Source organism: Cavia porcellus, unplaced genomic scaffold (genome assembly GCF_034190915.1).
Source record: "Cavia porcellus strain 051 isolate PalLab524CR breed Dunkin Hartley unplaced genomic scaffold, mCavPor4.1 scaffold_27, whole genome shotgun sequence".
Classification (NCBI taxonomy): Eukaryota; Metazoa; Chordata; class Mammalia; order Rodentia; family Caviidae; genus Cavia; species Cavia porcellus.
The window spans coordinates 33504433-33531900 of NW_026947510.1; the positions used below are offsets into that span (position 1 = coordinate 33504433).

Genomic DNA, 27468 nt, shown 5'->3' on the forward strand with positions numbered 1-27468 from the left:
GCGATTGCTCTGTCACTGAGCTAAAGTCCCTGCAGCTAGTTTTAACAAATGCTGTAACTCTGTATTCATTTTCCATGCCTTCATTGTTGTTGTTTCATTGGTTAATTTTGTTTTGTTACACTATGGGGACTTCTCACTGAACTGCATCCCAGATTGTTTACTTATTGAGACAGGGTTTCACTATGTACTTCAGGCTGGGTTTGAATTCACTGTGTAGCCCAGACTGGCCCCAAATTTGCAGTGGTTCTCTTATCTCAGGCTTCTGAGGGCTAGAATTTCAGATGTGTGCCACCACCACACAAAGCCTCTTTCACTCTCTTTCCATCTTTCTCTCTTGCTTGCTTGCTCTGTTGCTTTCTCCCTTTCTCTGTCCCTGTCTCTCCTTCCTTTCTTCCTTCTTTCCTTCCTTCCTTTGGACAGTCTCACTAAACTGCCCAATCTGGACTTGCCTTTGTGATCCTCCTGCCTCAGCCTCCCAGAGCGCTTGGACTACAGAAATAGATGAGTACACTGGCCTCCCTGAAAGGACTGCACTCCTCTGTGTGCCAGCCTGTGTGAGATACTTCACAGGTTCAGTCCCTGCTTGGGAGACAACACCCTGGACACCGGACTACCGTGGATCTATCCCTGAAGGTCCCACCTCCAGGAAGACTGAGGGAGGTGACCCCTCACTCTACCCGTGGGAGTCCCAGGAGGATGTTAAGCCCCTCCTGACTCGGAAACTGTCTGGAAGCAGACTCCTGCCCCAGCTGTCTTCACAGCTCAGCGCTGTACTCTGGTTTACCTGTCAGCCTCGTGTCAAGCACAGTTCCCATGCCATGACCTCTGCTTCCCGCTGCCTCTTAGACTGTGAACTCCTGAGGGCAGAAAAATCTCTCAGGTCTCCGTAGTGTCTGCCAGTGCCTAATGTAGAGGTTATAAGATGCATGTTATGCGTAATTTTTTTTTAGACAGGGTCTCACTATGTAGTTCAAGCTGGTCTTGAATCACTAAGTAACCCAGGCTGGTCTTGAATTCTTGGGAATCCTTCTGCCTCAGCCTAATGAGTGCTGGGATTGCAGATGTACACCACCATGCTCTGCAATGTATATTTAATTAAACTGAAGTGTTGGGCCAGGGATTTAGCTCAGCGGCATAAGCCTCTGCCTGGCAAGCACCACGTCGTGAGTTCCATCGCTGGTACCAAAAAAAGTATAGATAGATAGATAGAATGTTGCCAGCCAGTGTTGCTTCCACCGAAACAGCCACTGCTGCCTCTGCCCTCCACCTCTCTTCCCCTCCTCCTCTATAGGGTGGATGAGCACTGCTGTGGCCCATGGATTTAGCTTGATGTTCCCTCCCAACACTCTCAGGCACACCTTGCACTGACTGTCGTCTCATGATATTTTTTTCTCATCAGTGCAGTGCACGTAACTTTTAAAACTACCTGACAGCTGCTTCTCAGGCTAAGAACTACAGCCTCCCCTCTCCACAGTGGCGCCCTTCAGACACTCCTAGACAGGAGGGTTGTGGACAGCGCTACCCTGCTGGGCTTCCCCGGTACAGACGCGATCTGCAGGGCCAGTCAGGCAATCACAGGGCAGCCAGGGACCCCAAGCCAGACCTTCCTCTAGGTCTGTGGTGCCTGAAGCCCGGGGAACAGAGGGGTCTGAGACTCTATGGGTGGGGCCTTGTGTCGGTGGGCGGGACTTTGTTTTGTGGGCGGGGCCACTGCCGGTGGGCGGGGCGGGGTCCTTGTGCCCTTTGACCCTAACGGTTTCCAACAGCCTCACTGGTCCTTAGGCCGAGCTCGCTCCAGGGCGGGCAGAGCCGGGAGCGCGGGCGGCTGCCGCGGGTGAGGTGCGTGGTGCGTGGTCCATGATCCGCGGTCCGAGCCGCCTTCGCGTTAGCGGGGCGGGTTGGGGTCGGGTTCCCGCGGCGTCGCCGGGCTGGCCTGGAGCTCGCACCACTCCTCCTGCCTCAGCCTCCTGAGCGCGCACGTTTACAACCACATGGGAAAGGGACCCGGCGAGCGGCGCTGTTTTGGTTTTGCTTTTGTTTTTGGTGCCCAGGACCTGTGCGTTGAGCTAGGCTTACAGCCCTTTTAAAATATTATTTTCTACTTAATTTTTGAGACAGGGTGTAGCGCACTTCGCTGACGTGCCTGGGCTGGGCTTGCGCCCGGGAACCTCCCGCCTCGGCCTCCCGGAGCGCCGAGTCCCGGCCCGCAGCCGGCCTGGGTGGGTTCGTTCCCGAACGCGACCGGCGGAGAGAGCGGTGCGGCCGGCGGAGCGAGGGGGTCGCGGGCGAGCAGGCGGCGCCAGACGCCGGGCCGTCCCGCCTCGGCCTCCCTGGCGGGGCGCTGTCTCGGGGCGTCGGCCGCGCAGGCCGGCCGAGGGGCACAGGCGGGGGAGCGGCTGCACCGCCCGGGTCAGGAGCGTCGTCCCCGCCCGCAGCGTGAGGCCGTAAGGCCGCTGTGAGGCCGCGGGAAGTAGCGGTGTCCCATGCGGGAAAATGGGCTGCGTGCGGTGGGAAACGCCTGCGAGCCCAGCACTCCGGAGGCTGAGACTGGAGGGTCACTTTGCGCTGAGACCCAGATGACAGATTTTTTTGACAGCAGACGGAGAAGTTGTCCTAGTGGATGGAAAGCAAGGATTTGAGCAGAGGAGGACAGAGGTGCTGCTTCACCATACTCAGCTTGTCTTTCCCTTTTTCTCCCCAGAAGCCTTAACCTGATTAACATTCTTCCCCTTAGCTTGTGACCAGGGGAAAGAGCTGTACGTACTGATGGCCCCAGAATTGAATTCATCTAAGATACCACAAAATTGTATGGGATTTCACCCTTCAGGAGTATTTGTTGGAGTGCTCCCAGCACTGTGGGCTGCTAAGGCAGGAAGATCCCAAGTTAAAGCCCACTCTGGGCAATTTATTTATTTATTTATTTATTTATTTATTTATTTATTTATTTTAAAGCCAGTCAAATTTAGCAGTGGGGGGGTGGTATACCAACTTTAGTGACACTAATGTTAATAAGTTCTGATAACCCACTGCCATCGGACCAGCCAGCACTCTGGGCAATTTAGTGACTTTGGTAGACTCTGTCTCAAAAATCAAAAAAATGAAAATACGACCAGGGATATAATCCTACATGAAGGCCGTGGGTTCAATCTCTAGTATCACATCCACGCACACACAGAAAAAGAAAAACAGAGTGACTAAATGACATGCCCCTGACCACCCTACAGGAAACTGCCTTGAAGAGGAAGTGGCGGTAGAGTCTGCTTCAGTGTCTGGGAGAGACGGGGATAAGATGGAAAGAAATAATGTGGAGAGGAGACACAGGGTGAGTACCAGAGCGGGGTCACGGCCCACACTGCCGGTGTCCTTCCTACACTCACGCTGGACAGTGTGTAGTTGTGGGGACACCACGGCAGAGAGCTAATCTAGTGCTTCTGTGTGTGTAGTTTCTCGGTGTGTAGTTCAAGCTGACCTTGAACTCAAAGTGTAGTCCAGGCTGACCTTGAACTTGCATTGATCATCCTGCCTCAGCCTCCCCAGTGCTGGGATTACAGATGTGCACCATGATGCCTATCCTTGTAACGCTTTGATTTTGGTATTATCTGACCTGGCAAACATTCTCCCCACATGGTAGCAGGTTCGAATATCCCATAGTGCAGACTTGTGAGCGCACTCACCTTTGACACTAGAAGGTCTCAATCTTTAGTCCCCTGCAGTCCCTTCCTCTGGACAGAACTGATTAAAGCTTTCCCTGTTAAAGTGCACCCACCCCACCTCCTCCTATTTAGTTTCCAATGAAGAAAGAAGATCTCACAAGGACTCAGAGTATACAGGCCAGGCCAGGCCAGGCCAGGGCCTGTGGGGCGTCTAACCTCGCTGACCTCACTGCATGCTTACTGTGTCTGCTTAGCTCCAGCGCCCTGACTTGGAATCTGCTGGGGCACTCTACTGAGCCCATGGAAGGCCGCAGACCCTGTGCACCTCCTGAGCAGAGGGTCCGTGGTTGCCCAGTGTGAATGTTGTCCACTGTGGACCTGTGCTGCGGGCCGGGGCTGGCCCTGAGCTGACTGCTGAGTGTTGGAGCTTCTTACAGCCCATGTGTGGGAGCCTTTGTAAGCGTACTCGCACAGCTCACAGTGCAGTGGGTGCTCATCCTAACAACTCTCCTTCACTGCAGCTGAAGTTTTCTCCTTTTAACTTTTTAGATGAGGTCTTACTATGTATCCCAGGCTGAACTCCAATTCATAATCCTGCCTCAACCTCCCAACTGCTGGAATTACAGGTGTGAGCCACTATGCCCAGTTTAAACCAGTTTAACATTTCTAAAGATAACCTGCTCAGACTACGATAACCAGAAAAGTGAGGCTCAGCTCTAACCCTTTCATCTTTCTTTTTATTTTTTTGTGTTAGGGTCTCACCATGTACTTCAGACTTGCCTTGAACTGAACTCATTTCTGGGGTTATTGATGTGTGCCATCATGCCTGGATCATTTCTTTTTTTCTTATTTTTCATTTTCCCCCTTTTTCCTTTTTTCTTCCAAATCCGTTTTTTTTCAAGGATAAAAAGAAAGAAAAGAAAGAAGAAGAAGAAGAAGAAAAAAATTACAACAAAATATCAAAACACGTTAATCAGGAAACAACAATGGTACATACATTGTGCGTTGTCATCCCCAAATCATTCCTCATTTGTTTTCTTAGCAAGAAAGAAATGTTTTGTTTTTGAGGTAGAGTTTCAATCAGTCCTTTAGGCTGTCTTTAAACTCACAGCAATCCTCCTGCATCCGCCTCCTGAGAGCTGGGATCACAGGTGGTCACTACCATGCCTTGTTGAAAGTTTTCTGTTTGTTACAGATTTCAGACATTGAAGACTTGGCTTGCTGGGTGTGGTGGTATAGGCCTTTAATCTCAGCTGAATCAGGAGATCTTGAGTTCAAGGCCAGCCTTGGCTGCATAGCAAGCTGGACCACACAGTGAGAATTGTATCCAAAAAGGTTCTGGTTTGTCCAGATCTGCTGCTGTCAGTTTGGATTCTGGGCTCCCAACCAAAACCTGAAGGAAGATTCACGTCTTCTGGCTCCACCGCGAGCTGTTCTCCTTCACAGCCCTGCTCCAGCCTGCTTCAGCCCGGCTAAGAGCTTGAGGCCTGCAGGTCACAGAGTATCAGCAGCGTGGCCACTGAGGGCTCTCCTTCCTTAGACCCTGCTGTTCTCTCCCCTGTAGGAAGCTGTTTGACCAGGCCAGATTCCCCTGCTTGGCTCACCCTCACGCCCCGCCTGAGCTGCTCTTCTCACCTTGCCGTGGTTATCCTTCATCCTCCTCCTGCCACCTTGTTCTCCTTTCTTTGCTGTTCGTCTTGCTCAGCTATTTATCTCCCACTTTTCTTTCAAGAAACTCACCATCTACAACTATTAGAATATTAATAAACATTGCTATTTTTGTGAGACTCAGTTGCCTTTGTCCCTTTTTAAAATTTTTCTTGAAGGAAAATACCCAATTTTGTGAGGGTCAGAGCTTGTTTATCCTTTTCATGAGAGATCTCAGCTTCTTGGAGAACACCTTGATAGATACACAGTGATACATGCCCAGCAAGCAGCAGCACAGTGGAACATGGTGCTCGATCCATCCCAGGAAGCTGTGAGCTGAGACTGGAGGCTGAGTGTCCAGGTTCAGAGGGGTGTCAGGGGTGAAGTCAATATTGAAGAATTAGGGGTGCACCCACCCACCAGTAACCTCCACAGAGAAGGCCTGGCCTAGGGATTTGGGTTTCTTTCACCCCAGGTAAGATTATGCAAAGCAGAGGGCGAGCAGGGCTAGAAACTGGCCAAATCCTCCCCACAGTTGTCTTCTACCAGACTGTCCTTCCCTCTCCTTCAAGACTATGCCTAGCCTGTGACCAAAATGCAGTTGTTTTCTTCTAATCTCTTTAAAATAAAACATAAATATGACATATGAATGTTCAAAAAAAAAAAACCCAGGTGATTACAAATTCTTTCTAGCTATGCTTCTTTAAGTGACCCTAAATTTGGTAATACCATCACCCAATCTTCTTATTTATCAGTAGATCTGTTCCCAAGTGATTGTAGATCAACTGAGTAGATGCCAGAGCAAAAAGTAATGAATCTGCCCTCCCTATAGGCTTTTCTGGTAGCATTTTGTCTCTGAAACTAATAGGTGGTTTGGTTGCTGCTTTCCTAAAAGGAAGGAGGTTTTGTTGATTGACAGAAGTGGCTCTCACATCCCATGCCTAGCTCTTGCAAAGGACTAGGACCTTGAAGTCATACAAGATAAGAACAATGTGGTCACTGGTCTTCGCTGGTGCTTGGGGGACACTCAGAAGGAAACCTTTACTACTGTGTACTCCAGGCCACCAGGCGACCTCCTCCAGCCTGTGATGCTGCTGTGGGTCTCTCAGTGTCTGATCTGACAGGAATCATCCAAGTTTCCTTCCCTTTCTCCTCAGAAGAAAGTCAGTGAGGAGTCCGCTCCTCAGGGTTATTTTGTGGAACAGCAGGATGCTCGGATGGGGCTGGTGCAGGCTCAGGGGCCACAGGGGTCTGTTCCACTGGAGAGACCTGACTGAGGCCCCAGGCTTGGTGTGGGAATGCAGGTCGCAGTCCAGCCATCTGTCCTGTGGGAATAATCACCCTGACCTGTGCAAGTCCCCAAATCCTGAGGAAAGTGAATTCCACTTGTTCTTGTCATGGTCGTGAGTGTGAGTGCGGGACATACTGATTAGTATTGTGTATTGTGTGTTCAGTGTTTGTAGGGAGAAAGGCATATTTACTAAGATAAATTCATTTGAAATTAAAGAAAGTTAGGAGAAGTGATTTTTTAAAATGGCACAGAAGGAAAGGCTTTCAAAGATAGAAAGTGCTGAAAGAAGAGGTTGTATGATTTGGTGTTTTTTTTTTTTTTTTAAAGACAGGGTCTCACTATGTAGTTCACACTGGCCTTAACTCACAATGATCCTCCTGCCACAGCCTCCAGAGTAGTGCTGGGATTATACCACACACAAGAGGTTTCTAATAAAGGAAAAAGATCTAGTGGGAAACCTTCACTCAGACAGGGTGCAGGGTCCTCCTGGGGACTTTGGCTGAGCTGGGCCTGAGCTGGCTGGGAGGCCCTGGGAAGGTCACTCACACAGTAGCTCCCAGCGGGCAGCTACCTGACCTGAGAGGAAAGAGCAAAGTAGCAAACAGGGAAAGGGTGGGGGATCCTGGGGACCATGGAGGGCACCCTCTGAGGCCACCTCAGAGGGCAGCCGCTTGACCTCCCAAGTGGGTGACTCCCAGCAAGGTGAGAGCCCACTGCTTGACTTGGTTCCCTCCCCACAAGGTGTCTCCTCCTGTGCTGGAAGTGGGTGAGGCTCCCTTGCTGGGGGTGGGGAGCAAAGGAGGACCCCAGGGAGGCCAGGCTCACTGTGGGTGCAGCAGGTTCTGCAGTGCAGGGAAAAGAGCAGCCTGCTCTAGTGCCAGCACCGCTGCTCAGGCTCCTGCAGTGTCGTCTGTGGGTCCAGCGATCTTGTTGGGTCTACAATGACTCATTCCAACTTCCACAAAATTTTCAAAAATCTCATTACATTCTTGTCATCATCATAACCCTCTTAGGTCAAATTCGAATATGGTATATGTCCATAACTAACAGGAGACAAACGTCAGTGAAATAGTTTCAAGGACTAGCTGGGGGGGGTGTACCCCTGTAATCCCAACAGTCTGAGAGATAAGGCAGGAGAATCACAAATTCAACCCCCGAGGGTCAACTCGGCAAAACTGTCTGGAAAAGTTAAAAAGTCCTGGGGATGCGGCTCAGTGCAAGGACCCTGGGTTCAGACCTCAATACAAAGAAAGATTTTAAAAGTTGTAAATGCTGCTTCTCTCCTCCCCTGTCATTCTAAACTCAGGTGACCCCGTCTCTGGTCTTTGCCATCTCTATCGCTGCAATTGGCTCTTTCCAGTTTGGCTACAACACTGGAGTCATCAATGCTCCCGAGATGGTGAGTATCGGGTGCTAAGGATTATAACTGGGAACGGGGAGTAGGAAAGCGAATTTAATGGGCGGGGGTGGCATTTCATGGTGGAGGAGCATTTGCCTAGCACACAGGAGATGCTGGGTTTAATCTCTAGCATTGGGGGGAAACTTTTAAAACTTAGAATTTAGAACTTTGTATCTCAAATGTCTGGGCTAAGACAGGCAGTGGTAAACATGTTGGGTCACTTTACTGAAGCCACAACACTCATTTGCTGCACCTCACCGCGAGCAGGGCTGGCTCCTCTGAGCCCCTCCCGCTGGCTGGGCTTCCCACTGGTCTCTCGCTGTGAGGAGGCAGAGGGCCGGGCAGAGCACGCACACCAGTGCTGCCACCTGCTGTCCACTTTCTAGGACAGGCCTTCTGCACTTCTCGCAGAGCTACCCCAGTCTGTGCTGCTCTCTTCCATCCCCATCTAGTCATGACAGGAGGAAATGATCCCTGCTCTCTGGTTCCTGTCCACCTGTATCAGTCTGTCCTCTCACCAACCATTTTATTTTGCAGATCATTACAGAATTTATCAACAGCACCTTGTCCCAGAAGTTGCATAACCCTCCCAGCAAGGAGCTGCTCACGACTCTCTGGTCCTTGTCTGTGGCTATATTCTCAGTGGGCGGAATGCTTGGCTCCTTTTCCGTTGGACTCTTTGTCAACCGCTTTGGCAGGTATGGGGCCCAAACTGGCCAAGGAAGTGGACTGTACTGGTGGCGCTGAGGACAAACACAAAGAATTAGGTCAGGGAGGTGGTGGCATCAGAGTGAGCTAGGGGATCTAGTCGAGCTGGCCCTGGATGGGACTTTCATGGCATGGAGTCCACAACTGAGCTTGGGTTCCAGTCCAGTGACAGTCCTTAATATAGCTCAGGATGGTGCAGTAATGTTCCCAGAAACACTAATCCTTTGGAGTTTCTTTTGTTTGTTTGCTTGTTTGTTTTTTGTCTCTTTGAGACAGGGTCTCATTATGCAGTTCAGGCTGGTCTTGAGCTCACTTTGTAGCCCAGGTTGCTTTCAAACTGGGAACAATCCTCCTGCCTCAGCATCCTGAGTGATGAGATTACGGGCATGAACCACCACTTCTGGCAAAACACACTTCATTTAGAAGGTCAAAACTTACCTCTTTTTCTTGAAAAATTGAGAGGGGTCATGAAAGTCTTTTCACGGTTTTACATAGAAACTATTTTTATAAACCTTGGTTTTGAATAAATGTAGATAGTAGCTAAATAACTGAATTTTTCCCCTAAAGAGAAATAATCTCACTCAACATGGCTTAATAAAATGTCTTAGAGGGCAGAAATGTTCAGTAATGAGAGAGGGAACCGTTTAGTTTTAAGGTAGATGTTCCTCACATGCAAATGCATTTAAATTTAACATCCAGCATGGTGACCCAGGCATGTAATCCCAGCACTTGGGAGATTGAAGCAGGAGGATCCTTGCAAGTTTGAGACCAGCCTAGGCTACAAGGGGAGCTCAAGGCCAGCCTAAGCTGCATAATGAGAATCTGTCTCAAAAAGACAAAACATAAATAGCTGGGGATTTGGCTCAGTGGCTTAAACACCTGCCTGGCAAGTGTGAGGTTATGAATTTGACCCCAAATATAAAAAAAAAAGTTTCCATAAATAAATAGATAAATTTAACATTAATAAAGCAGCCTTCTTTTAGCATTATAACATCTAATTTTTTATTTCTTTTTTTGGTATTAGAAATCAAATTCAAGGGTTTGGGCTTGCCAGGCAGGCCCTGTGCTGCTGAGCTGCATCCCTGGTCTGTTTTGTTTTGTTTTATTGTTCTAGTGATCAAACTCAGGCTTCAGGATTGCTAGGCAAGTGCTATACTATTAACCTCATTCCCAGCTTCTAAAGTCATTAGAATTTTAAATCTACTAACTTGAGAGGCTTCGGCAGGAGGGTTTTGAGTTCAAGGCTAGTCTGAGCTACATAGTGCATTCAAGGACAGCCTTTCATACTGAGGCCTTGTCTCAAAAAACAAAGCAAACACACAAAAAAAGCTGGTCCTGCTAGTACACACCTGTTATCCTAGCACTGGGGAAACTGAGGCAAGAAGATCAACATGAGTTTGAGGCCAGCCTGTACTACATAGTGAGACCCTGCCTCAGAAACAAACAAACCTAATGTGGCTTTCTTTGGTTCACTGCCAAAATGACCTAGTAGAGAAGGGGTCCTAAAGAAAGAAATACAGAGAAAGATGCAAATGAGGAAAGGGGAGTAGTTCTCTTCCTGGTGGCTCTCCATTGGTGCTACATTTTGTAACCCCTGGAGAGCTTTTAAGTTAGTGTCTGATTTTCCCTATGCCAGTTAAGCTCCCCTATCTGATGTGAGACCCACACATGCACCAGGTTTTGCTAAACCTCCTGCTAATCCCCATGGTCCATGCCAGGGAGACTCACTGGAGAGCTGTGATGCTGGTACTTCACCGACATGTGCTATATAGCTTTACAGTCTTTTTCTTTTTGGTCTGGGTTCTTTTTTTTTTTTTTGAGATTAGGGTTTCCCTTTGTAGCCTAGGCTGACCTCAAACTCAGAGCAATCTCTCTGCCTCAGCTTCCTGAGTGATGGGATTACAGGTGAGGGCCACACATCCAGCTTCAGTGTAATCTTTTATTGCTGGTTTATCATGTTGCAGTGCTTTGCCTCTGGGACTTAGCACACAAATGCAGCAGTTTATTATTTCAGACTGTTGTCAGTGCTAATCGTGAATGACGTCACTACAGTTAGAGAAGGAGAGCTGAAGCTGACTGCCTTTTGAGTATATATAATTCTGTGATGGAGGAAACATTTTATCTGAAATGTTTTAAAATCAGTACAATATTCATGCTCTCTAAGCAACTACAGTGCTTGAAATGCAGTAAAATGAAAATATATAGAGACTGGGGATTTAGCACATCTCCATTTTGGTGTTGTTTTTTTTATTTTTGAGACAGGGTCACTAAATTTCCCAATCTGACTTCAAACTTGAAATGTTTCCACCTCAGCCTGCAAAGTAGTTGGATTATAGGCCTGTGCCACCATGTCTGACCTCAAAAAATGTCTCTTGGGGGTGGGACAGCTTTTCCCAAAGTACTGTCTCAGCAGTGGTTCTCAGACTTGAAGTTGTGTCAGACCACCTGGAGTGCTTTAAGGATTTTTCTTGTCCTTTTTAAATTTTTACGAGTGCATGTCGGCAGCGTATAATGATTACATTCATTGTGGGATTTGTACATAATGCCTCTTAACTCTTGTGATCCACTCAGGACTTTTTAGAACACAGATTCCTGGGCCCTGGCCCTTGGGTGAGACCTAACGGTGAAGCTAGGGGAGGGGAGAATTGTAATTTCTAGCAGATTACTGGTAGAGTATTCTGGCTCAATAGAGAAGCAAAAGTACAAAACAAACAGATTTATCGAGGTAAAGATGTGGAAAGGAGCACACAACCCATGGCTGCTGGGCTGTCTCCTTTAACTGGAATATGGGGTATAGGACATATGTAACCTTTGAGCAGGGGTGGTGCTTAGGGTGGGCATTGATGACCTCTGAGAGCTGATTGGAATTTTCTTCACATGCCCTGGGAAAGGCATCCCCATTTAGCCTTCCACCGCCGTAACATCCTGTAGTTTATTCTAGGACAAAACTCTTTCAATTACTAACTACTGTGAGCTTGTGAGCCACTCTGAGGACCACTGGCCTGAAGTGCTTGCTAAAATCCCAGGATAGTAGGGCTTCTTGGTAGGTGCCTGTCACCTCAGCAGCAAGGATGCTGAGGCAGGCTGGGCTGCTTAGTGAGTTCATGGCTGCCTGAGGCCTTGTGTGAAAAAAATCCTAGGCTACAGTTGGGTCTTGCAGAAGAAATCTCAAGCAACAGCTAGATCGGTTGGTAAGATGCCTGCTAGCATGTGTAAGGTTTGGGGTTTGATCTCTATCACCACCCAAAAAAAGATCTTAAATTTTACTTTTTTTTTTTTTTTTTTAAAGGTAGGAATATTTCTTAGGGAATAGGAGAAGCTCCTGAGAGACAGGTGGGGCCCAGAATGGGTTGCCCAGACCTTAAGTTTTCTAGGTGAGTTTGATACATAAAGAAGTGTAAAAAGATAATTAAAAAACCTTGATTCAGGCCTACACCAATTTGAAGTGTTCTGATAGTAGAAACTGGGAAATAAAAGTTAAACAAAAGAAGGGCAGCTGTGGCCGGGAGGGGCAGGAGGGAAGGGAGAGCGGCCTGCTGGGCGCTTGGGCTCAGTCGTCTCTGAATCTGCAGGCGCAACTCCATGCTCATGGTCAACGTGCTGGTGGTGGTCAGCAGCTGCCTCATGGGCTTCTGCAAGATGGCCAAGTCCGTGGAGATGCTGATCCTTGGCCGCTTGATCACGGGCATCTTCTGCGGGCTCTGCACGGGGTTCGTGCCCATGTACATCGGAGAGGTGTCTCCCATCAGCCTGCGGGGCGCCTTTGGCACCCTCCACCAGCTGGGCATCGTCATCGGGATCCTGGTGGCTCAGGTACCTGGGAGTTTGTCCCTGAGCGAGTGTTCATTTCCTGCCCATTGAATGAATTTGCAGACAGCAAGCTCAAGAAAAGATGGGACATATTCAGTGAAGTTTATTTCAGACAGTATGGTTCCTAGTCCTCAATTGTAGCTAACAAAACCAGCAGGATAAAAAAAGGAGAAGAAATAGAATGTTACCTTTTTATATGGTAAAAGAATGGGCCAGGCCTGGTGCCACATGTCTGTCATCCCAGCACTCAGGAGGCTGAGGCAGGAGTTCAAGACTAGACTGAACTACATAGTGAGACCCCCATCTCAAAAAACACCCCAAACCAACAGCAAAGAATGGACAGCTTTTTTTAAAAAAATTAAGGTTATAAGCCAGATGTGGTAATGCCTATAATTCCAGCACCAAGAGTCTGAAGCAGGAGGATCATTGCAAGTTTGAGACCAGCCTGGGCTACAAGGTGAGCTCAAGTCCAGCCCAAACTGCCTAGCAAGACCCTGTCTCAAAAAACAAAACAAAAAAACCCAAATAAGGTTATAGGTACATTTTAGATATACTTGATGATTGCATACATAATAGGGAATTTCTAACTGTACATGCTATATATTGATTCTTTTTTTTCATTCTCCTCTTCTTCTAGCAAACTCCTATTTACAAAAGCTTTGTCTCCACTTTTCTGTCTTTTTTATTCTTTTCCCCTTCCTTTGTCTCTTCCTAGTTACCCTTTTCATTTGAATAATTTCTTCTATATTTCACAATATATGTTGTACATTTTGGTCCTGATTTACACTTAGTTTCTTACACCAGTAACTATGCAATATTTACACGTGTGTCCAAATTAATTTTACTTGTATGATCTCAAAGTGTATCCATTTACCTAGAAATGTCTCAAGTCTATCCTTCTTTATGGCCAAATAGTACTCCATTATATAAAAATCCACATATTTATCCATTCATTGATTCATGGGCCTTTGGGCTGTTTCCAAGATTTACCTATTACAAACTGTGGTACTATAAACATGGATATGTATATATCGCTGTGGTATCATGTTTTTAACTCTTTCAGAAAGTTACCAAGAAAGAGAATAGCTGGGTCAAATGGAACATCTGGTTCCAGATTATGCTTTGTTTTCTTTTTTTTGTCTTTTTGAGACAGGGTCTCACTATGCAGTTCAGGCTGACCTTGAGCTCACTTTGTAGCCCAGGCTGGTCTGAAATTTGCAACAATCCTTCTTCTTCAACCTCCTAGAATACTGGGATTATAGGCATGTATATCCCAGTGCTACCATGTTCAGAAAGTCTCAGGTTTTGGGTTTTTGTTTTTGGTACCAGGGATTGAACTCCTGACCTTGCGCTTGCCAAGTGGGAACTTCTGCCACTGAGCTAAATCCCCAGCCCCAAGTCTCAGTTTTTTGAGTAATCTCTATACAATTACAATATTGGTTATACCAATTAATGTGTCCACTAACAATAGAGAAGAGTTCCTTTTTCCCCACATCCCTTTCACATTTGTCACTGGTTGACTGGTTGATTTCTTGATGATAGACATTCTTTCTGAGATGAGATGGAATCTCAGCATATTTTTAATTTTCATCTCTCAAATAGTTAGTATTGTTGAACATGTTTTCATATATTTATTTGCCATTAGGATTTCTTTCTTTGAGAAGTGTGTATTCATCTCAAATGTCCATTTTTGGATTGTCTTTGATATTGAGGGGTCTGATCTTTTCTGTTTATATATTCTAGATGTTGTTTGTATATTCTAGATGTCTTCGATGGCTTTTTTTTTTATTTAAGAGGAAAAAGAGAAAAACACAAAACAAAACAAAGCAGTGTAAGGTTACATATAATACAGAACTACAAAAAAAAGCATAACAGTAAGAAATCACCTGTTAATAGATTACATATTATCATCTTGGAAATAGTTGCTCAAATCACAGTATCAAAGAATACAAAGTAGACATTCAAACAGAGAGACTACAAACAGCTGTGTTCAATGATCCAAAAACATTAATATAGTCAGCTATTCAACATCCCTATACACACTTGCTGTTATATCCGTTAGAGCTCTTTTTTCCCCTTCCTCTCTTTTTACAACAAAATTTACACATTTTAGATTTTATTACTCCTTAGTTCTTATTACTTTTGGGGGGGGAGAATAAAGTCAAATATGGCAGAACAAAGCTGTCTGTGAAAACCAAGGATAGACTTAGCACATGATGTAGAACAGAGTATACGGTTATTAACAATAGTTATCAACGTTGTCTCTTGTTTCCTTAAAAAGATTTGTCTATCTCATTAGATATTATAAAGTTGGACAAAACAGTAGAGAACAAGACCAATAAAACTTAGACATTGTAAACATTACAGGACTTCCAAAGGAGACAATAGTCAAACCAGAATGGGCATCTTAGTGAATCTTACTGCCTTCAAAGTAGTTGCCTATACCCTCGGACCTGATACTATCCCACAGAATGGAACAGAGTCTAATCAGTCAAAACAAGATCGTGGGAGCATTACAGGACTTCAAAACAAGTTAATAGGAAATCGAAAAGAGTTACTATTATATATCCTAATTTTTTAAATTTTTCCCTTAATTAAAATAAACATAAGAAATAACTAAATAATTTTTTTAAAGAATAATAGTTACCATAGTGTCTGTCTTTTTCCTTGAGATATTTGGATAAAACTTCATATACTATAGCTTCAAATATTTCCATATCAAGAAGCCCGGAATAAAGCCTTTCTAATTAATAAGTGAAAATTTTATAAGGCTTCAAGGCCACATAATGGGGAATCATGATTGCCACATATTTTCATATATTTGAATCATTACTTACATTAGGGAAACTTCGGTATTCATACATGCGAGATTGATTTATTTCACTTATGAGTATGGTCTCAAGCTGCGCCCATTTATTGATAAATATCTCAATGTGATCCTTCTTTATAGCTGAATAATATTCCATTGTATAGAAATACCACAACTTTTTTATCCATTCCTCAGTTGATGGACACTTGGGTTGTTTCCAAGATCTGGTGATTACAAATTGTGCTGCTATAAACATAGGTGCACATAAATCACTGTGGTATGATGCTTTCAGTTCTTCTGGGAATATGCCCAGAAGTGGAATAGCTGGAATAAATGGGATTTCCAATCCCAACTTTTTGAGAAACCTCCAGACAGACCTCCACAAAGGCTGTACCAGTCTACACTCCCACCAACAGTGCAGGAGAGTTCCTTTTTCCCCACATCCTCTCCAGCATTTGTTGTTGTTGGTTTTCTTGATCCTGGCCATTCTTTCAGGAGTGAGATGGAATCTCAGTGTGGTTTTAATTTGCATTTCTCTGATGACCAATGATGATGAGCATGTTTTCATATATTTATTTGCCATTTGCATTTCTTCATCTGAGAATTGCGTATTCATCTCAGATGCCCATTTTTGGATTGGATCTTTGAATTTTGGAGGTCTGAGTTTTTTTAATTCTTTATATGTTTTAGACAAGAGTCCCTTGTCTGAGAGAGAGTTCACTAAAATCTTTTCCCAGTTTGTGGGTTTTCTTTTCACTATGCTGGAGATTTCTTTTGACATGCAGAAACTTTTTAATAAGAAGTGATCCCAGTTATTGATTCTGGGAAGTATTTCCCGTGCAATTTGAGTCCTGTTCATGAATTCTCTACCTACTCCTATGTCTTCAAGGTTTCTACCCAATTTGTCATCCAATAGATTTAGTGCTTCTGTTTTAATATTCAGATCTTTAACCCATTTAGATTTTAATTTAGTACATGGTGATAGACATGGGTCTAGCTTTAGTTTTCAGCAAATGGAGAGCCAGTTTTTCCAGCACCATTTATTAAAGAGACTGTCGTTCTTCCAGTGAACCTGCTTGGCTCCTTTATCAAAGATAAGGTGGTTGAGTGTGTTTGTAGTTGTGGTTGTATCTTCTAATCTATTCCATTGATCTTCGCCTCTGTTTTGATTCCAATACCATGTTGATTTTACTACTGTTGCTTTGTAGTATAATTTCAAGTCAGGGATTGTGATGCCTCCTGCTTTGCCTTTGCTGCTTAGAATTGCCTTTGCGATTCTAGGTCTCTTCTGGTTCCAGATGAAATTTAGGAGTGATTTCTCTAGATCTATAAGGTATGTTGATGGTATTTCTATTGGGATTGCATTGAATCTGTATAAGAGTTTTGGGAGAATGGCCATCTTCACAATGTTTGTTCTTCCTATCCATGAGCAAGGGATGTCTTTCCATTTTCTGAGATCATCTTCAATTTCCTTTTTCAGTGTATTATAGTTTTCACTGTATAAGTCTTTCACTTCTTTCGTAAGAGTAATTCCTAAATATTTCATTTTTTTGCTTGCTAATGTGAATAGTCCAGTTTCTCTTATTTCCCTCTCTGTAATTTTGTTGTTCGTGTATAGGAATGCTATTGATTTCTGAGTATTGATTTTGTATCCAGCCACATTACTGAATTTATTTATTGTATCTAAGAGTATTTCAATGGAGTTTAGGGGGTCTTCTATGTAGAGTATCATGTCATCTGCAAACAATGATAACTTAACTTCTTCTTTTCCTATCTTTACCCCTTTTATTTCTCTTTCTTGCCTAATTGCTCTGGCTAGTACTTCCAGTACTATATTAAATAGGAGTGGTGATAAAGGACATCCTTGTCTTGTGCCTGATTTTAAAGTAAAGGCTTTCAATTTTTGGCCATTTAGAATGATGCTGGCTGTTGGTTTGTCATAAATGGCCTTTATTATATTGAGGTAAAGACCATCTATTCCAATTTTCTGTAGAGTTTTTATCATGAATAAATGTTGGACCTTATCGAAGGCTTTTTCTGCATCTATAGAAATGATCATGTGATTCTTATTTTTGGCTTTATTGATATGGTGGATTACATTTATTGATTTGCGTATGTTGAACCATCCTTGCATTCCTGGGATGAATCCCACTTGGTCATGGTGTATAATCTTCTTGATGATTTGCTGGATCCTATTTGCCAATATTTTATTGAGGATTTTTGCATCTGTGTTCATTAGGGAGATCGGTCTATAGTTCTCTTTTTTAGTTGGGTCTTTCTCAGGTTTTGGTACTAGAGTAATATTTGCTTCCAGGAACGACTTAGGAAGGATTGCTTCCCTTTCAATTTCATTGAACAGTTTGAGGAGTGTCGGCATTAGGTCTTCTTTGTATTTCTTGTAGAATTCTGCAGTGAATCCATCTGGGCCTGGGCTCTTCTTGGTGGATAAGGACTTAATTACATTTTCAATTTCAGTAACAGAGATTGGGTTATTCAACAGTTTTACATCCTCTTGATCTAGCTTTGGCACTTCATATGCTTCTAAGAATCTGTCTATTTCTTCTGTGTTATCAAACTTTTGAGAGTAGAGGTTTTCGAAGTAGGTGTTGATGATCTTCTGTATTTCTATTGGGTCTGTAGTGATTTCTCCTTTTTCATTTCTTATTGCATGAATTTGAGCTTTTTCTTCCCTTTTTTTAATAAGGTTGGCTAGGGGCTTATCGATTTTATTTATTCTTTCAAAGAACCAACTCTTTGATTTGTTGATTCTTTGGATTGTTTTCTTAGTCTCTATTGCATTGATTTCTGCTCTGATTTTTATAATTTCCTGTCTTCTTTTGGCTTTGGGCTTGACTTGCTCTTCTTTTTCTAGCTGTTTGAGGTGTAGCATCAAGTTATTTATTTGTATTCGTTCTGTTTTCCTGATGTGGGAACTCAGTGCAATAAATTTTCCTCTCAGGACGGCTTTCATTGCATCCCACAGGTTCCGGTAAGTTGTATCTGTATTTTCATTTTCTTTTAGGTATTGTTTGATTTCTTCTTTAATTTCCTCTGTGACCCACTGATTACTCAAGAGTGTGTTATTCAGTTTCCATGTGTTTGTGGGATTTTTGCAGTATCTTTTATCATTAATTTCTAATTTCAGAGCGCTATGATCCGATAACATGCAAGGGATGATTTCAGCTCTTTTGCACTTGTTTAAATATGTTCTGTGAGCTAATATATGGTCTATTTTAGAAAATGATCCATGTACTGCTGAGAAGAATGTGTATTCTGATGTTGTTGGGTGGAACATCCTGTATATGTCTATCAAACCCATTTGTTCACAGGTATGATTCAGTTCTGTTATTTCTTTGCTCATTTTCTGTCTGGTTGATCTGTCCCTTGGTGTCAATGGCGTATTAAGGTCTCCTGTTACAATTGTGTTACTGATAATTTGAGTTTTCATTTCTGTTAATAATTGTTTTATATAACTTGGTGCTCTGGAGTTTGGTGCGTATATATTTAAGATAGTTATCTCTTCCTCTTGGAGTTTTCCCCTTACAAGTATGTAGTGACCTTCTTTGTCCTTTATGGTCATTGTTGGTTTAAAGTTCACGTTGTCTGCAAACAGAATGGCTACTCCTGCCTTTTTCTGGATTCCTGCTGCATGAAGAATTGTTTTCCATCCTTTGACTTTCAGTCTGTGAGTATCCTTCTGGGTTAGATGGGTTTCCTGTAAACAGCATATGGTTGGATTTTGTTTCTTGATCCATTCTGCTAGTCTGTTTCTTTTGATTGGTGCATTGAGACCATTTACATTAATGGTTATTACTGTTAAATGCTGGTTAATTGTAGGAATGTTATCTCTCTGCTGTTGCATCTTTATCTTTCTGTTCTGTTTAATTATTTGCTTTGCTTAGTGGTTTTTTCCTTTGTGTATCTAAACTGTCTTTCAATATTTTTTGCAGGGTCGGTTTGGTGTTCATGAAGTTCTTCAGCTGTTCTTTGTCATGGAAGTATCGTATTGCACCATCTATTTTGAATGATAGTTTTGCAGGATATATCAGTCTTGGTTGGAAATCACTTTGCTTTAGGATCTGGAATATTTCACTCCATGCTCTTCTTGACTTTATCGTTTGTGCTGAGAAGTCTGCTGTGATTCTGATAGGTTTTCCTTTATAAGTGATCTGTCTTTTCTCTCTGACAGCTTTTAGTAATCTATTCTTGTGTTGGATTTCTGGGATGGTGATTATTATATGTCTGGGTGTAGTTTTATTTTGGTTATGAGTGTTTGGAGTTCTATATGCTTCACTGATCTTGATGTCAGTTTCTGATCTCATGCTTGGGAAATTTTCAGCTATTACTTCTCTAAATATCCGCTTGACATCCTTTATGTTGTCTCCCTCTCTTTCATTAATCCCTATCATTCTTATGTTATTCTTCTTTGCATCATCTTGCAGTTGTTGAATTGTTGTTTCCTGATTCCTTGTTACTTTCAAAAGATCTTTCCTTTCCTGTTCACTAGCTGCAATCATGTCTTCAAGGTCTGAAATTCTATCTTCACTTTCATTAAGGCGGTTTTTACAACTTTCAGTGGAGTTTTTTATTTCCTGTATATCTCTGTGCATCTGCATTATGTATTCTGTTTGTTTCTTATATTGCTCGTCTAGGGATTCTATCTTTTTGTTTAGTTCCTCCAATTTTTTATCTGTGTTTTCTTTAGATATATTTAGAATCTCTTTCATTTCTTTTATCATTTCTTCTTTTATCTGGGAGATTATTTCGAGTTTGAATTTCTTTAAAGCTTCCTGGAGTTGTTTGTCAACTTCAGTAGCTATTATGTCCGATATATGAGGTGGATGGGATATATTTTCTTCTATATACATTGCTCCTAGGGTTTCCTGAGATGGGCTGGAGGTTTGTGGTTGTAATTTGGTCTTTCGTTTTGTCATTTTGTATATTTCTGTGTTTCAAGTGTTATTTGAAAGCTTCCTCAGGATCTGTTGAAAATCCCCTTCTATGCTTGGAGCTACTGAGCCTCTGACACCGCACTACCCCAAGCCATTGGGCCTGCAGAACCAGTGTCCCTCCTCTGCCTGCTCAGAACTCCGCAGTTCCAGACAAGCTGGGCCTCAGGGACACTGTGCGCCCACCTGCCCCTTGGAAGATCCACAGCTCTTCAATTGCAGCCGGGTTAGGGTGCTCTCCACAGGCCACAGTGCCTCAGGAGCCTGTGATCCCTCCCTGCTTGCAGAGATATCCACAGTCCTCTAGGCAAAGGAAGGGACTTCTGCAGGCACTCCAGATCCGCCCAGCTCCTCCTCTGCAGGCAGTTGGCTAGGCGCGGCTGGGCTCGGGGGTTAGTGTAAGCCCGCCCATCCGTCAGGAGCTCAGCAGACTTCCAAGTGTAGGGGGGGGGGGAGGCAGCTGTAGTGGCCTCTAACCCACTGCTCCACTTCACTGCACCCAGAAGCCTGGGGGGTCCGGAACAGTCTGAGATTTGGGCAGACTGTGCTGGGCACTCACCACAGGCTGAGGTGCCTCAGGAAGCTGCGATGCCTCCCTGCTTGCAGAAGTATTCAGTCCTTCAGACAAAGGAACGGGCTTCTGCAGGGACTCCGGATCCGCCCAGCTCCTCCTCTGCAGCTTCGATGGCTTTTTTAGAATTTGTGTCCTACGGAATATGGGCTTTGTGACACTATCTTTATCTGGTTTCTAGGTCTTTGGCCTGAAGTTCATCTTGGGGACTGAGGAGCGCTGGCCTGTGCTGCTGGGCGGCACCATCCTCCCAGCCTTCTTGCAAAGTGTAGCGCTTCCTTTCTGCCCTGAAAGTCCTAGATTTTTGCTCATTAACAGAAATGAGGAGGAGCGCGCTACAAAGAGTGAGTGCCCTCCATGCCTCACACTAGGAATGGGGGCTTCAATTCGTTAGTGAGAGGGGGCTCCATCTGTTTCTCCCCCTTTCCCCTGCTCCTCAGGACTGGGTAAAGAGGTCTCCGGCTTCTCTAGTGGAAAACCTGAGCCCCTGTGGGACGGGGTGAAGGGAAGCTGAGGTGCTGGTGCCTGGTCCTTGCCCTATTTGGCTCTTTCCTCACTGCCGCGTGCGCTGCATGCTCTATTCTCTCCTCTTGGTTCTTCTCACCAGTTCTCCAGCGACTGTGGGGCACCCAGGACGTGTCCCAGGACATCCAGGAGATGAAGGACGAGAGTGTGCAGATGAACCAGGAGCCTACAGTCACCGTGCTGGAGCTCTTTAGATCCCGCAAATATCAGCAGCCCATCCTGATCGCCATCATGCTGCAGCTCTCCCAGCAGCTCTCGGGGATCAATGCTGTGAGTGTCCACGCTTGCGTCAGGCACCTGCAGTGTTTCACCTGTGGCACTAGCCAGCCCCATGTGGCACTCGTGCCCATGTCCCAGTTCTGTGGTAGATAGAGGCTGGTGGATGCGAGGGCTAGCCTGACAATACAGTAAGAACCTATCTAAAACAAATGATAAACTCACAGTCCTTCAAGGAGGGTACAAGCTGTTTTCTCAGTCTGGGAAGACAAAAATAGATAGTTCACAGAAGCATCTCAAGTGATTTCAGTAGTTTTCAGTCTGGTGCTTGCTCATTGGAAGATGATATGCATCTGTTACATCGCTGGAGTAAATGCTGTGCCAGGGAAATTGGGGGGCAGCAGGCCTGGAACTACATGAGGTACGTGGGTCAGGCACAGCCTGGGAGGAGGGGCTTATTAAAATGCAACAGGAGTCCCTCCTGGGTTGCCTTGCCCTAGCCCCGTGCTGTGAATTTTCATCAAAAACCACCATGAGCTGGGTGTGGTGGCCTGTAATCCCAGCACTCTGGGAGGCCAAGGCAGGAGGAGCTCAAGCTCTAACCTAGCCTGGGCCATTTAGCAAAATCCTATCTCAGAATAAAAAGGGCTGGGAATGTAGCTCTGGATATCCAAAGTCTTACCCACCTGATCGCCTCTACTGCACCACTACTACCATTTTGTACCTGGGATTGAACTCTGGGTCTTTACATTGAGCTACTTTTGAGTTCTTTTTCTATTTTGACACAAAATTTCATTGACTCACTAAACTCCCCAGCCTGCGTTTAGCCTTGCAGCCCTCCTGCCTCAGCCTTCCAGAATGCTGAGATGTTAGGAGTGTTCCCCCATGCCTGGCTAAATATTCGTGATTCCTGCTTTAGGTATTAGGCATCAGAAGAGCTGTTGCCTGAGAATCTAAATGCCAATGTAGAGTACTACCTTCATTGTGTTCATTAGGAAGACAAAGGAATGTTGCTATAGTAGCTAAAACTCTGGGTGAGAGAGTTCATTTGTTTTCATAAAGTCTGACTCCACTATCAATACCTGTAGAGTAAGTGTAGCAGTCCAGCAAATAATAAGGATTAGCATGTAGCTCTGAAAACACCTAGCAAAACCCACGGTTCCATCCCCACCACCTGGAAAGACAAAACAAAACCATAAAAAATCATTTACTAAAGAATACTTTATATCCATAGTATGTATTAAATAAAATTAGCAGCTGGTATTATGTCCTAAATCCCTTGAAAAGAGCATAGTGCTGAGATATCCAGTGCAAGCTCTTTCTTTTTCTTCTCTTCCTCCTCCTCCTTCTCCTTCTTCTCTTCCTCCTCTTCCTCCTCTTTCTCGTCCTCCTTCTTCTCCTCCTTTTTCTCTTTCTCCTCCTCCTCCTCCTCTTCCTCCTCCTCTTCCTCCTTCTTCTTCTTCTCCTTCTTCTTTTCTTTTTGAGAAATAGGTTTACTATGCAGGTCAGGCTGACATTGAACTCACTTTGTAGCCCAGGCTGGCCTTGAGCTCACAGAGATCTCCTGCCTCAGTCTCCCAAGTGCTGGCATTATAGGTGCATGCCACCAAACCTAGACAGGGTCAGAATAAACTCTTATTAAATGAGCAGACTTAAAGGGATGTTGTGACACATGTCTGTGATTCCAGTGATTGGAGGCTGAACCAGGCTTGTCGCAAGTTCAAGACCGGACTGGACTGACAGAGTAAAGCCAGCCTGAACTAAACCAAAAAAAGAGGGCAGAGGGGCTATGGTTGCTCATTCCAGGTTGTCTCTACCAAGCTGGCACATCAAGTTTTGAAGTTTTGGGATACAGCCTGAGAAGAACTTAAACCTTTCTATAAGTTAACAAAGTGGATATAAGGAGGAGTAAACAGAACAGTGGGAATATGCATTACAAGGAGAAGTAAAAATGAGTGGCTGGGATGGAGAGTCATCTGCAGATCAGAGGCAGAAGATAATTCATTTGCAGAAAGAATCACATGGAAACTCCAAAAAATAATTCAGCTTCTGAGATTTTTTGAGTTTCTTTTTTCAGCATTCTACGTAACTGTTCTGTGCAGTCAGCACAGGTGCATCATTTGGTTCCTGTTAGGTGTTCTATTATTCAACTGGAATCTTCAAGGATGCAGGCGTCCAGGAGCCCATCTACGCCACCATTGGAGCGGGCGTGGTTAACACCATCTTCACTGTGTTTTCTGTAAGTTGCAAGGCAGGGTCCCGTGGGGGAGGACATTACAGATGTCAAAGGTTGGCTGATTAGCTTTCAGCCTTCTGAAATTTTTATACAAAGCTTTTCTGTTTTCTTCATCATTGGGGAAAACAATATTGCATGATGGGTGCAAGGAGTCTTTGCCTTCTAGCAAACAAGGGAGGACTACAGTAGGTTACAGAGGGCACAGGAGAGGGGCGCTGTGGCTGGAACAGCTGCCCTACTTTTCGTAAGGCAGGATTGAAGTCATGCACACAGGGATCTCATGAGCGGGACACAGCAGTGTCGTGTCATTGTCCTAGGTGTTTCTGGTGGAAAGTGTGGGAAGAAGGAGCCTGCACATGACCGGCCTCGGCGGCATGGCTGTTTGTTCCATCATCATGACAGTCTCTCTGTTGCTGAAGGTGAGCGCCCTGTGATTGACAGGGAGCTGGAAGGTGGTATGGAGAGGTCACAGGTGACAGGGCACAGGTTGGTGACTTTGGAGATCACTGATAAAGTCATGTTATCCAGGTGGTGTGGCACATGCCTGTAATCTCAATGTGTGGGAAGCTGAGGCAGGAGGATCACCATGAGATCAAGACCTTGTCCCAAAAAAAGAAAAGCAGTAGACTTGAGGGTAGTCCCATTTTATGGATGGTGAAATGGTCTTAGTGGAAAGTGATATATGTGAACTGACTTAGCTAGCACCACAAAAGGCCAGGTGCTTGCCTGGGTCCCCAAGTTGCATGTGCCTGAGACAGAGGGAGACATCATGTGGCCAGAGCTCTCATGCTGTCTCTAACCCTGTCTCCTCCCTCCATTCCCCTTCCAGAGCACATACAATTTTATGAGCTACATCTGCATCGCGGCTATCTTGATCTATGTGGCCTTCTTTGAGATCGGACCCGGCCCCATCCCCTGGTTCATCGTGGCCGAGCTCTTCAGCCAGGGACCCCGCCCAGCCGCCATGGCTGTGGCTGGTTGTTCTAACTGGACCTCCAACTTTTTGGTTGGACTGCTCTTCCCCTTGGCTGCAGTAAGTAAATGAAAATTCCACCAATGTCAACATGTTTAAGATACAGCAGCATCATCTTTGTTGAATCTGTGAAAAGTTAGCTAAAAGGGGCCTTAAACCAGACCTTTTTTCTCAATTTCAATGAAGTACAGAAAAAAAGAATGCAGGTTGACTCAGGAGGGCAAACCCAGGAACTTGGAAAAAATCATGAGTCTAAGTGTGGTGTGGCAGTTCATAGCTGTTACCCTAGCACTCAGGAAGCTGAGGCAGAAGGATCATACATCTGAGAGCAGGCTAGCAGCACTGACCCTGTCTCAAAAAACCACCCCTAGATGAGGCAAGTTTGCCTAGAAAATAATGATAGTGATAAGCCCCAACCCTTCCAAACCAACGCCTCATCACCAACCTGAATTAGCCCTTCCCTGATCCTAAAGGCTCACTCACTCAGTTAAGCTAGGGTCTAACAAATCAACTAGACCCCATTATAAAATGACCTGGGGGCACTGGGCATTATGGTGCATACCTGTAATCTCTCAGCACTTAGAGGTGGAGGCAGGGGGATTGCTGTGAGTTCAAGGTCAGTTTGAACTATATAGTGAGAATCTGTCTCAAAAATAAACAATAAAATAAAATAATCCTGAATTGATGTGTTTGGATTTGGCAGTGGGCTTCTACAAACCCTTCTTACTTGCATGAGATTTTTCAGAAACCAGATTTTAGTGTAGACAAGAATGGTAGGTGTTTATAAACAGCTGCCTTTAGTAAACAAGAAAGGTACAACACCAATTCCAGAGAAATACAATAGCTAAACATTGGCGTCAGAAATAAGCCTCAGAGAAGCGGTACCTTCTCATTCAGGTAGGGGCTGGCTATAGCTTAAGGCCTCTGGAGACACAGATGTGAAGGAGGTTGTATTCGCTGGGGACAAAGTTGCATAATTAATATCAACCTTCCCTTTCTTTCACTAGGCCTCTTTAGGTGCGTATGTTTTTCTCATCTTCGCTGTCTTCTTAATTATCTTTCTGCTGTTCACCTTCTTCAAAGTCCCCGAGACCCGAGGCAGGACTTTTGAGGAAATCACTCGCACCTTTGAAGGGAACACTCGGGTCTCCGGGGGACCTGGCTAGATCCAGGCTCTGGAGCTGAAGAGCCTGCAGTGCCCCAGGACCCAGCTCAGCTGCTGGTATCTGGGCCACCTCCGCCAGGACAGCGGACAGCGACCTCCCGCCTAGGGAAGCTCCCACCCTAGGAGCCCAGGACTGACTGCTCCAGCGCTGCCGCCCCTGTCTGTCTCGCCCTCAGCAACATTAAATATTTCCACATGGGTTTTCTACTGAGAATATTCTTTGATTTGAAATAAAAGTTCTAAACGCACATATCACAGACTCATTATTTGTTCTTCCTATAACAACGTAATGAGCGTTAATCCTGGCCGAGCTTTTCAGTACCTGTTTTGACACTGAGAAAGGTTTTTAGAGTCCCATATACATGAAAATAGCAATACTTTCTTATCAAGCAGATCAAATGAAAAGGCCTTGTTTTAGTCATCTCGTTGCTGATTCAACACACTGGACGCCCAAAGTTAAAGAGGGAAAGATTTATTAAGCTCTGTTTCAGTCCATAGTCTCTCGGCTCAGTCAGAGGAGCATCATAAAGAAACAGTTCATGAAAAAGAGAGCCAAGAAGGGTTTAACAGCAGTTCTTTCTCTCCCTTACATCTTATTCAAACTACTCAGGGCAGGTAGCACTCAACACCCTTAATTCTAGTGTCTTGGAGTCTCCCAATCACACTCTAAGCCAACATCTCGGAAATAGCCCCACCTAGTATTGCATGAGGTTTTGGGGACATCTAGACACAAACCCTAGCACCTGCAGCCTGAGTGATGCCGTCTTGCCACCAAGTGTTGCAACACATGTCACAACCATTAAGGACTCAGGCTTTGCCATCACTGGACCAGAGGTGGCTCCTGGTCTGGAATAGCCCGTAACAGTGTTTCCTTCTGCAGTGTTGTCGGTAGCCCCTGTGTGGTAACCACTTTCCCCTGTTCAGACACCCCAGCAGCCAGTGCTGCTCCCCTAGTTCATTTTCCCAGGGTCACTGTGCTGTGTCCCTGGACTCCATCTTCCTTTCTCCTGCCTGAGCCAGGAGCTGGGGAGACAGTGCAGAGCGCCCTCTCCTTTGTCTTCACTGGAGTCCATTTCTTCACCTTCTCCGTGGGCTCCAGTTTGCCCTTCAGATCCTTCCTGGCTCCCAGGGATCCACCTTCCTACTTCTCTCTGTTGTTCTCCAGTGTTGGATTCTGAATCTCCAAAGGTTGCTCTGTTGCTGCTCACAGCTCTGCCATCCTCTCCAGACCCCTTTTGGTTTTTATTTTGAGACACAGTCTCACTATATTCCCCAGGCAGGCAAGACTGTGATCCTTCTCTCTCATGCTGTCAAGCCCTGGGCTTACAGGTCCAAGTAGCTTGGTTGATATTCTTTGAATTCAACTTGGAATCGAAGTGTGGCTTCCACGTTTGGGTGGCACCCAGACAGCTACTAAAGCCATGTATGTCACTCAACGCCCTAAGGGGGAATGCAGCAGACAGTGCATTTGCTTTTGTGGGTTCATACTCTATGCAGGTTAACTAAGCCCTAACTC

The 27468-nt window shown here is 44.9% G+C and overlaps 1 protein-coding gene across 3 annotated transcripts; it reads left to right on the forward strand.

The window, feature by feature from the left end:
- Positions 1-1736: 1736 nt before the first annotated feature.
- LOC100732110 (solute carrier family 2, facilitated glucose transporter member 3-like) lies at positions 1737-26200 on the forward strand. Of its 3 annotated transcripts, none has more exons than XM_013153002.2 (11): positions 1737-1839; positions 3225-3322; positions 7898-7990; positions 8528-8688; positions 12271-12511; positions 21019-21181; positions 21445-21632; positions 23713-23817; positions 24132-24233; positions 24644-24847; positions 25795-26200. In XM_013153002.2, exons 2-11 carry the CDS (start codon positions 3290-3292, stop codon positions 25951-25953), a joined length of 1449 nt encoding a protein of 482 aa, XP_013008456.1. In that variant the 5' UTR covers positions 1737-1839; positions 3225-3289; the 3' UTR covers positions 25954-26200. The 3 variants fall into 3 exon arrangements, with proteins under 3 accessions (XP_013008456.1, XP_013008458.1, XP_013008457.1); XM_013153004.2 differs by having other exon boundaries at positions 25871-26200; XM_013153003.3 differs by lacking the exon at positions 1737-1839 and adding an exon at positions 2393-2655.
- The last annotated feature ends 1268 nt before the right edge of the window (positions 26201-27468 follow it).

Bases quoted from the DNA above. Each gene is read 5' to 3' on its own strand.
- LOC100732110 (XM_013153002.2), top strand. From the start codon at position 3,290: ATGGAAAGAAATAATGTGGAGAGGAGACACAGG. The intron at 8,689-12,270 runs GTATGGGGCCCA...CTGAATCTGCAG, and splicing joins TTTGTCAACCGCTTTGGCAG to GCGCAACTCCATGCTCATGG. The intron at 21,182-21,444 runs GTGAGTGCCCTC...TCTTCTCACCAG, and splicing joins GGAGGAGCGCGCTACAAAGA to TTCTCCAGCGACTGTGGGGC.